Genomic DNA, 12,226 nt, shown 5'->3' on the forward strand with positions numbered 1-12,226 from the left:
GTGATAACAAGGCTACCATAAGTATTGCAAAGAATCCAGTTCAACACGACAGAACCAAGCACGTGGAGATAGACCGTCACTTCATCAAGGAGAAACTTGAAGGGGGAACAATCAGACTTATGTATATTCCTTAAAGTTGTCAAACAGCAGACATTCTAACAAAGGCACTTCCAAAGGCCACCTACGAAAACATGAAAAGCAAGTTGGGAATGCTAGACATCTACTACCCAACTTGAGGGGGAGTGTGGAAATATGGGATTATGATTTGTAATTAAGTGCCAAGATTAGAGGGATTGTGTTAGGATACTTTCTATTTTTATGGATGAGAGAATCTCTCCTTGTGTTAGGATACTTTCTATTTTTATGGATGAGAGAATCTCTCCTAATTAGTTATTGTTTCCTTAGAGATAGTGATTGTGCATATTATATGGCTTAGATTAGGAATCCCACTTGTATATATATAGGTCACTTTGTATTCAGTTTTGACACAGAAAAAAGAAGAATATTTTCTTCAGTTATTATACACTTATATACAATGCAAAACTTTCCAGAACATTCTTAGTATTTTTAATTGTTGTTCATGACACTTTGCAAAAAATAACAGAACAAATCCTCCAAAAACTATTTTAAACGAAAACGGAAAATTGGTCTTAAGATCACTTTCAATCATGTCCTACATTTCACACTATCAGTTCCTTACCACCTCAACTAGGCCAATAGTTTAGTAACAAAGATGATCAAAAAGAAAATTCAGAGCATGTTAACAGCAGAATATGAGAACTTTTTTCTCTTTCAAAATATTGTTCTTTTACATTTTAAAATTTGAAAAATCATATAAAACTATCATCTTCATTGACTACAGTTTCCAACACGAAAATGTTCCCCAAACTCCATCGTCATTTCCGTAATCAAACCTGGCAAAGCTACATTTCCCAAAAAAACAAACCCCAATTCCAAAGGGGGTAAAAATCAGGCTCTCCCTCAAAAATTCCCTAGGAAGTAACCCACTAGTTGATCGACACTTTTTACTATGTCATCTCCCAAACAAAATAAAATCCCATTTTTCAAGCAACCAAGAGATGACCGTTTGCTTTCTGGGAAAACCGAGGAAAATTCAACCCTCAGTGACACATTTCACGGTGCTTCAAATTCCCAATAGTTATGAACTCGACTCAGCCAATGGATAAGTATTTTCATTTTTTGGAAGAAAGCCACAAACCCAATTTCCAACCAACGAAATACCCAATTCGGAAAAGAAAATTACAGTCTCGGCCGAGAAAATTCCCAACAAAAAGATCATCAATGATGCCAGCCCTAGCCCCAACCGCGATATTCATGTTATCAGCCTCTTTCCCCAGCCTGTACAGATAGTCCCTTCCCTCGGAGTCCTTGGCCTCCCAGGAGGATTGCTCGGAAATCCTTCTCTGGCCAGCTTCGCCGCCGGCGCTTTCCCCGGTGGGATTGTCGTTGTTAGACGAGTTGAGGGCGCGCAGAGAGAAAGGAGAGGTAGAGAATTTGGTGAAGAATCTAAGAGCATTTGGAGGTTTAAGAAATGGCGACAGAGGAGAAAAAGAGGAAGAATAGGAGGAGGAGGAGGAGGAGGAGAGGAGCGTGTTGTGGAAGTTGCAGAGCGCCATCGGAGATTACTACGTAGAATTAAATGGAGCATTTGGCGCCACATATAACCAACCCCCTTCATCCAAAGGGCCCACCAATTTCTGCCCTATCGCTCTTACAACAAGAAGGTGAAGCAAGTTCAATTTTCCCTTTTTTTCTTAAATAATCTTATAATATTTGGAAATAAAACTATTAAATTACAAAGTTTTATAATATTTATCGGTTTATAAATACTTGTAAAAATTACTTTATATTAAGCAATGGCCAAAAAATTACCTTAACACAAGAGTATGTACCTTCTCATAGTTCAAATTATTTCTTAACAATATCTCATTTTTTTCTATATTAAGAAAAGATTGATTAGGTGTCTCAATTTATTTATAATCAATTTAGGGATGACAATGAGATGGTTTTTTCAGGTATCATCCCTAATGGAATAAATTTAAAATTTAAATAAATGAGTTTAGAATAGGTTTAGGATGTCCAAAGCGGGTTTGAACATTATTTTGTCATGTCCCACCTTGCCCGGATCATAGGTAAAATTTAATCAAAAATAAATTTTAAATTTCCCATATATATATATATATATATAATAAAATAAGTTACAAAAAAATTATAAGGTTTTAATTATTTATAAAATATCTTTATTTTAATGTAATTAAGAAAATTTTAAAATAATTTTTTTTAAAAAAAAAAGTTTTTTTTCAGGTATCATCCCTAATGGAATAAATTTAAAATTTAAATAAATGAGTTTAGAATAGGTTTAGGATGTCCAAAGCGGGTTTGAACATTATTTTGTCATGTCCCACCTTGCCCGGATCATAGGTAAAATTTAATCAAAAATAAATTTTAAATTTCCCATATATATATATATATATATATATATATATATATAATAAAATAAGTTACAAAAAAATTATAAGGTTTTAATTATTTATAAAATATCTTTATTTTAATGTAATTAAGAAAATTTTAAAATAATTTTTTAAAAAAAAAAAAGTTAACGAACGGGAAAGGTATGGGAATTTCTCATACCTACCTCAATCCACCCCGTTTAATTTTTTTAATAGGATGGGGATGAGAAATATTTTAAATAAACTGAATAGAGTTGGGTTAGAATCAACTCATCCTGAACTCATCTCGTTGTCATCCTTAATCATCCATGTTACGTTGTTCATAATCATGCTAATTAAGTATTTACACTACCAAAATATTATCTCGGTTGAGCTATGCATTAAGCAAAAGCTCTGAACATCCTTTCCTTCCATACAATAATAAGCCCCATGTTCCAATTCCCTAGTGATCTTTGAGGTCCAACACCTATTTGACCACTTCGCTTATAATTCAAATTCATCATCTAGAACTAAAAAATTGATTTCATCAATTAATAATAATAATCAAAAGAAGAGAATTATATAGGGGGATTCATACACCTAAGATCCAACCTTAGCCATGAATAGGATGTCTTTCAATCTAAAGATGATCGCATTCTTTTGCTTTCAAAATCTCACACAATTCAAGCACATGTTTATCTCAAGATTTAATTCAAAAATGATGCATGCACTTGATCAAATTCAATTGTCAATGAATCATATTTAATTAATAAGCATTCATTGAACCTAAATAAGCATCAATATGTATTGTCTTGAAAGAATTTAACCATTCATGTTGGAGATCTTTGAAACCACTTATAGTTGAGAATTCAATCTCAATTCTTGTGTCTGTTAATCAAGAATATCACAAAGAATGAAGATAAAGATTAAAGAGGTGTTTGGTAAAATTTAATATTTATTATTTAATAACTTAAGTTAATTTTAAGTTAAATTATACTTAAATTGTTGACTTAAAATTTATTATTTATCATTACTTTAAATATTAAGGTTATTTAATAAAATTAACTTAAATTATATTTTCAACTATCAAATTAACACACTTATCCTCATGAATTATAACTAAGATAAAAAAGATTAAATAACAATAGAGATTGTGAAGTAGTAAAAAAGATTGTGGACGTAATTACGACAAATGAGAGTAAAAAGGTAAAATAAAGATGTAGACTTAAGAATAAGTAAATTGTTTTTACTTAATACTTAAGATTGTTTTTCATTTTAAGTCATACCATTAAATTATTTAACCAAACTTATTAAGTCACTTCAAGTTATTAAATTGATTTACCAAACACCCACTTAGAGAAAAGAAAAATTCAAAGCTCGAAGTTATTCACAAGAGTCACCAAAAGTCCTAAAACATTCTTGTCATATCCCATTTATACCACCAAAATGTCATGTGGCACCTCTCAACCTATGCTACATTGCCTAAAGTCAAAGATCTTAAAATTTTACAAGTTTCTTTTATCCCACAAAAACATTATGGGGTGAAAAAGGTGCTAATTACATAGCATTGATGTTGACTTACACAACATATTTCAATATAATCTAATCAGACCAATACCAAATTTGATAAGGGAATTATTGGGTTTACCTTATACATGGAGAGCTTCATCACTAGGTGTCAAGAATTTCAATGGAGGAAATATATTGAGGAGAAAAATGTTGCAATTTGTGACCACAAACTACTATTAGCACTTGTTTATGCCAAAGAATGAAGTCATTGTTATCTAATTTTGAAGTAATCAAACTATCAAATAAAATTATAATAAACTAATGCATATAAGTTTTAGAATTTGTTTGGCAATAATTTTAAAAAACATTTTTTACTTTTTTTTAACACTTGAACAATTCTTTTGATAAAAGAGTTATAATCATTTCCTAATATTATTGTCAAACACATTCTTATCATTTTCTTTAATCCAATTTAGTTGGTTTAATAAAAATTCATACTTAATTTTCTTTTTTTGAAACAACATTGCATGAGAATTATGATCAATCAATTAATTAAACCATTAATTTTATCAATAAAATTAGGGGTAATTTGGTAATTCCTCCTTTTATTTCACAATCAAAACTTCAAACATATTAAAAGTAGGCCCATTATATGTTCAAAATACCAATAATTACTTTAGGTTTTACTATTTTTTTATTACATCAATATTATCCATCAAATGAGGCTTTGGTGGGGGTAATATGAGGAGGTCAAGACGTCAACTTTGCAAGAAGGAATAAAAACAAATAAATAAAAAAGGAATAATTTTTTTTAAAATTTTTATAGTGCTTTTTGGAGAGTGACATATACATTTGAAACCCACTAAGATCAAGGGAGAGAGAGAGAGAGAGAGAGAGAGAGAGAGAGAGAGAGAGAGAGAGAGAGAGAGAGAGAGATTTGGTGGGCGTAATATGAGGAGGCCATGACATCAACTTTGCAAGAAGAAATAAAAATAAATAAATAAAAGAAATATATATATATATTTTTTAAAATTTTTATAGTGTTTTTTGGAGAGTGATATATACATTTGAAACCCACTAAGAGAGAGAGAGAAAGAGAGAGAGAGAGAGAGAGAGAGATTATTAAAATGAAAAGAAGATGCCATGGAGGAACAAAAAGAGGCCTTATCCATGTTTAAATGTTGTCCACTTCTTACCATTTATTTTTTTTCAATTTTTTTCCCAAAAAATGTGAGTAAAGAAACTAAAATTGAGGTTACTTTTACCTAATGCGTCTTTGTCATTGAGTTGGTCTTATCTCATGGCTTATTCCACACAATTTTATTTTGTTGCTTGTGAGACCACAATTGGATGGTGTAGAATCTTCTTTCTTTTTCTAAAGATGATCATATTATTGCTTAAAGTAGGCTTCACCCTTCCAAAAAGAAAAATTATATGTATATAAATTTTTATTGATATTTGAATCATTTTAATTTTTATCGAGGGTTAGTTGATAAGATCACATTATTGAATTTATCGACAATGGTAATTTTAGTGGTTTTATCTAAAGGACTTAATAGGTTTAAGAGTTACTATCGTTTCAATCTCATCCTGTATTTTTATTTTTATTTTAAAAAATAACATAAAATTAGGTGTGACCCACCTTGTTCCATCACCTTTAATTTTTAAATTTTTAATTATACTAAAAATGAATATAATTTAAAATTTTCTAATTTATTTCAATAAGAAATAGTTTTTTATTTTATGTGTTCAAAAAACGAAAAATAACAAGAAAATAAAATAAATTTTTGTTTAATTATATGTATAAATAATGGATGAAGCAATATAAGACAATATCTAAACCTACCTTGAATCGGACTAGGGTTTTTAAATAATATTTCCAAACTCAGTCCTAAGTTGTTTTAGTTTATCCTAATCTCGTAGCAGCAACCCGAAAATATATCTATCATTGTTATTTCTAACTTCATATTTAATAAAACATTTATAATATCATAATTGTTCTTTGACTCAAATTTTAGACTTCTAGTTTTTATGTGATGGCAAAGCAAAATGCCACACAAGAGAGAGAATGCTATTATTGCACTTAATGACATGGCTTGCAACTTAGGATACCCTTGTCCCTATCATGGACTCAAATCAACAAATTTAGGTGGTTTGTTTTTTGGTATGAATACACTAAATAATAAGTTATTAATATACATATATATTATTAGAAAAGACACATGACTAGTAAAGAAAATATTTAAAATTATGGAAAGGTTAATCAACATACTATTAGAAATAAGCAACTCAAGGAAATTTTGTTCTAAATAAAATATTTAGGTGATGTTTGGTTTCCAAGAAATTTGAGAAAAAAATGTAAAGGAAAGGAAATATAAATGAAAAGTAAAAGGAAAAAAAAAAAATTAAAACTCAATAAATTATTTTTATTTACTACTTCAAATTCATTTTATCTATTTTAACTTATCGATATAAAGATTAAATAATTTTAAAATGTATAAGTTGCCAACTAGTTTTAATTACATCTTATTTTGTTTAGGATTTTTATATGATAACTAAAAATAAGAAAACCATTTTTCTTACCATTTTTTTCTTTCTCTAGTATTTTCGAGGAAACAAACATAACCTTAATTTCTAACTCTAATTTATCAAATTAACTTGATTATGAAAATTTTGAATGGACCGAATAAAACCTAACATCATGTGAAAAAAATAAAATAAAAATCAACATCACTTATGCTATTAGGAATTAATACAAAAGAAAACATAAACAATAATGAAAAAAATTCAGGTCAATAGATCATTTTTTTTACATTATTTCAAAATCATTTTCCTTATTTTAACTTCATATATATAAATCAAATAATTTGAAAATACATAACTTTTAAAATTTTAAATTATATTTGATTTTCTTTGATATTTTTTTATAGTAAAATCTAATATTAAAAAATGAATTTCCCAAATCTTTTTTTCTTAATATTTTTTCTGGTATTTCCTTAGGTTGCTTTTGGTTCCCGAAAAAGTTTGAAGGAAAATACAAAGGAAACAAAATTGGGAGGAAAAATATAAGGAAACAAAAAATGAAGGAAAATAAAAATTAGATTTAAAATTAATAAATTATTTTTATACACCATTTAAAAAAAAATTTGCTTATTTAACTCTTCTATATAAAGATTAAATAATTTAAATATATATAATTTTTTTAATAATTTTAATTATATTTTACTTTCTTTCACATTTTCCATAATAAAACCAAACATGAAAAAAATAATTTTCCTAAATTTTTTTTTCCTTAGTATTTTCCGAAACCATTCATGCTCTTAAGGGGTGTTCGATAAAACTTAATACTTATTACTTAATTACTCAAGATAACTTTAAGTTCAAATATACTTAAGCTGTTAACTTATAACTTATTACTTAATTCTTATTTTAAATATTAAGATTGTTTAATAAAATTAACTTAAAATTTATTTTAAATCATTAAATTGATATATTTATCTTAAAAATTATAATTAGGATAAAGAAGATCGAATAACAATGAAGGTCGTGGAGTAACAAAAGAGATTATGGAAGTGACTATAATAAACTAATTATTTTTATTTATTATTTAAAGTTGTTTTTTACTTTAGGTTATATAATTAAGTTATTTTACCAAACATATTTAATTTACTTAATAACTTAAATTAAATTATTAAATTATTGAATTGGTTTACCAAATACCCACTTCTCAACCCAAATATATCCTTAGAATAAAATGCATAAACATATATTTTTCCATAACAAAAAGGTAAAAGAAACACAATGAGATGGGTTATGGGTAATGTTTAAAATATCAATAAATACGGATATATCGGTACTTGGATTTTATGAATATATTGAAAATATCAGTGGATATTTTGATAAAAATATCAATTGAACAAAAATAGTTTAAAATTCATGAAAATATTTAATTTTCCCAATTTTTTGCCCATTATCGATGACCGATTTGATTTTGACCACCTCTGATATCCAATATTTCGCCGAAATATCAGTGATATATTTCGATTTTTTCAAACCTTGGTTATGGGTTTCCTCCACTGAAGGAGTGACGTAAGAAAAGGTTGTCTTAAAACTTAAAAGTTAGGCTGAAGATGGCTGATGTTCAAGCCTAACTTGAAAGACTCAGACCCAGTCCTATACAAGAGTGCTAGAGCTTCAATGTTGTACGCAAGAGCCCACATAACCTAAAACATTTTGCTACGACATACCAAGTTGTTCAACCTAAGCAAAAGACTTGGCAATAAATGAGTAAATAAATAAACTAAAACCAATAAGAAAAGACCAAGAAGTCAAGAAAATCCCAAGTAGGTCCAAATCTTATGAACTTAAACTGTTAGGCTATGTTTGACTCTTAAAAAATACTAAAGAAATAAAAAAATATATATTAAAAAAAATAATTTTTTTTATGTTTGATTTTGCCATAGAAAATATCCAAAAAAGTCAAATATCATTAAAATTAATAGATGTTTGGTAAAATAACTTAATAACTTAAAATGACTTAATAACTTAATTTAAGTTATTAAGTAAATTAAATATATTTGATAAAATAACTTAATGGTATGATTTAAAATAAAAAAACAATTTTATGTAATAAGTAAAAATGATTAATTTATTCTTAAGTCCACGTCTTCATTTTACATTTTTATCCTCACTTATCCTAATTACCTTCACGGTTTCTTTTGTTACTCCACAACCTCTATTGTTACTTAACCTTCTTTGCTTAATTATAATTTATGAGGATAGATATGTCAATTTGATGGTTTAAAATTAATTTTAAATTAATTTTATCAAGCAACTTTGATACTTAATGTAACAATTAAGTAATAAATTTTAAATCAATAATTTAAGTATAATTTAACTTAAAGTCAATTTAAGTCATTAAATAATAAGTATTAAGTTTTATCAAACACCCCATAAGTTATTTCAAGACTTAAATCATTTTTTAAATTATTTATTTTTTAGTTTATCACTTTTTATAACACAATTTTGTTTTAATAGAAAAAAAATTACTTTTATCTTAAATCTTAAAACAACTTGCTTTAAAAATTAAGTTAAATAAACAAACAACGCCTTAGTACTTTTTTGGAAACAAAGGAAATTTATTTCATTCGTTTTTTAACTTGAAAATGTAGAAGAAAAGCATGAAGAGAAAAATGACCGCTAATTAAAACTATATTTAGAAATAATTGAAAATATAAATAATATTTTAAAAAAAGTTTATATTACATATAACTATACAAGAATAAGTTATTATTTTTATTCATTTTAATATTTAAAGAAATAGGAGATCTATATATTAGTTTGGACAAGTTGATAGAGTTAGAATTGTACTAATTAGTTACTTATATTAATTCATACATCTATAACTCAATTTAACTTATTTATTAAGCATGTTAAGATGTTCATTAAGGAATTATTTTGTTGACCTATCACGTTAACATGATTGGTAGTGTTGGAATGGAGTGGATTTTTATTAGTTTTTTTTCTCAGAAAATCCAAAAATTCATTCACCCACCCACTATGCTAATTGAAGGACATTTAGAATTGGAAAACATGTCAAATGATACAAAATTAGGGATGAAAATGGGTCGGGTTTGGAATGGTTCATCCCATCACAATTCGGTCTGGTTTAATAAAAAAATTTAAATGGGATAAAGTGAGATAGGTGTAAAAAATTCTCATACTCGCCTTATTCCACCCATTTTTTATTTTTTTTTAAATTTAAATTTTATTAAAAATAAATATGATTTATAAATAAAGAAATATTAGAAATATTTATAATTTATTTTTATGAAAACTCATATTTTATTCATGTTAAAAAATTTTAAAATGAAAAAAAAAATCAACAAAAATATTTTTTATTTAAAATTATATATAATCAAAGTAAAAGTAAGACGGGACAAAATCATACCTGAACCCATCACGAGTTTTTAGGAACTTTCCAAACTCGTCTTTAACTCATTTATTTTCATCTCAAACCCTTCCCATTAAAGACAAAGCGTTGTGGAACAAAACGAGTACCCAAAAGAACAAGTTCGTTATCATCCCTACACAAAATATATGATTTATACTCTTATTTTATTTATTTTTTTGTTTACTTACCATGGTAATAGACTTATGAAGCTAGATGCCACCATTGATAAGGATGTTTATAGGTTAAAATCTTATTTCATAGAAAACATCAAACCACAACAATGATAAGTAACCTTTCTTTTGCTACAACATGTTGAAGACGATATGAGAAAAATACTTAAATTAAGTTGATTGATAACTTACAAAATAAAAGTCCTTTTTATTTTTTTATTTTATGTGATTCACATTTTGATAGTTGCTTGTACAAGTAAAATTTTGAATTCTTGTATTGTGGGGACTTCATATAGCACATGTCATTTTCAAAATTATTGAATATTACATGTTCCTAAATCATGGTAGGAAAAAACCTAAATGTGATGGTATGGAGAGTCAAACCTAACTCAAGGGAAATTCAAAAGAAAACGAATATATTATTTAAATATTATAAATAATATTTAGGTAAAATTTTGAAATGATAGCTTAACTGAAATAATTATAGTAAGATTCTAGAATATCAAATCGTATAACTATTGAACATGCAATTTGAACCGTTGAAAATATACCTTAATCAAAATAATTATAGCAAGATTTTAGAATATCAAATCGCTGACTATTGAACATGCAATTTGGACGGTTGAAAATATATGTTAAATAGGGTTTGTTAAATGAAGTTACAAATAATAGGATTAACACTAGGGATGATAATGAAGTGAGTTTTTCTAGGTATCTGTTTCATCTCTAACGGGATGAGTTTGAAATTTAAATAAACGAATTTAGAACGGATTTGAGATTTTTTTTTAAAACTTGTAACAGGTTTGAGGTAATTTTGATATTGTTTTATTCCACCCCATCTCACCCCATCCTGATGATATATAAAATTGATTTAATTTAATATTTATTTTCATATATAATAATAATAAATTTTTTCAATAAAGTAAGTTATGAAAATTACAATATTTTAATTATTTATAAAATATATTTATTTTAATATAATAAAAAATTTTAAAATTAAGAATTTTTCAAAAAGAAAAAATGGTATAAAAAATTCGCATACCCATCTGTCAATATAATTTTTAAAATAGGAAGATGATCAAAATTATTTTTAAAAAATGGGCGAGGTTGGGATGGAGGTCATCCATTCAAACCAGCCCAATTGTTATTCCTAATTAAAACATAATAAAATACAATTAGATATAAATATTGGAATTAGGTATAAAGTAATGAGACATAATTTGATACAAAATATAAGAGTTAAATAGACTTATGATGTAACTTTTCTTCTGCTTGTGATACAAGGCTTCCATATTGGCTCAATTAATTGAACCTCTCTTCAAAAGTAGTTCCAAGTTCCCACTGCTTTGCAAAAAAGGCTTTTCATTGACTCACTCAATGAAACTTGTTTAAAATTTTCAAAAGGGCATTTAATTTTTTTTTTTAATAGTATTTTTTAAGCTTTTTATAGAAGCATGCATGCAATCATCTTCTTCTTAAAAAAAAATATTAAATACATTTTACCATCTCGATCTTTGACCATGTTTTACACTTTATCATCTTACATTCAATACTCAACATTTTTCTGCCCAAATTTATTAAAATATAATACTTTTTCTAAACTTATTAAAAAGTCAATATATAGTTTGTTAAATAAAGAAATAATAATAAAATATAAGGAAAAATGATAGAAATGTAAAAAAAAACATCTCTTCCCACGTTCAAAATTGTCACATTTCATAATTGAATGTGAAAATCATGAACAATCGTGTAAATATTTCTTTAAAATAAAAAATAAAAACTAATATTTGTTATATTTTGAAAGCATTTGAGAAATTTTACTCCAAAGTTGTTAATTTAAAATTGGTTTTACCTAATTTTATACGAATGCTTGAATGAAAGTACAAAAAAATCAATCTCTTTCGTAATTTCATTTATAATTAAGAGCAAAATGTCTGGTTTTGAATTATATATAAGTAAAAACATCTTATTTAGTGTACATTTTGGATTTAATTTTTGTTTTTTATTTTTAAAATAAAAAAATAAGAATAACTTCTATATAAAAACATTGAAAAGATACCGAGTTCTAAAATTTGATTAAACAAATTGAGTTATTAAAAAATTTACTTCCTCAAATTTAATAGTTTTTAAAAATATTTTTTTAA

The 12,226-nt window shown here is 26.3% G+C and overlaps 1 protein-coding gene across 1 annotated transcript in view; it reads right to left on the minus strand.

Annotated features, from left to right (window-relative positions):
• LOC100263841 (ribulose bisphosphate carboxylase/oxygenase activase, chloroplastic) overlaps nucleotides 1–1,704 on the minus strand; it is a 46,596-nt gene extending 44,892 nt beyond the window's left edge. Inside the window, exon 1 of the mRNA XM_002270789.4 lies at nucleotides 1,265–1,704. Within this exon, the coding sequence (XP_002270825.1) occupies nucleotides 1,265–1,637 (373 nt within the window). The 5' untranslated portion in view covers nucleotides 1,638–1,704. The remainder of the gene's footprint in view (nucleotides 1–1,264) is intronic.
• Between the last annotated feature and the right edge of the window lie 10,522 nt (nucleotides 1,705–12,226).

This window comes from Vitis vinifera, chromosome 9, assembly GCF_030704535.1.
Source record: "Vitis vinifera cultivar Pinot Noir 40024 chromosome 9, ASM3070453v1".
NCBI lineage: Eukaryota > Viridiplantae > Streptophyta > Magnoliopsida > Vitales > Vitaceae > Vitis > Vitis vinifera.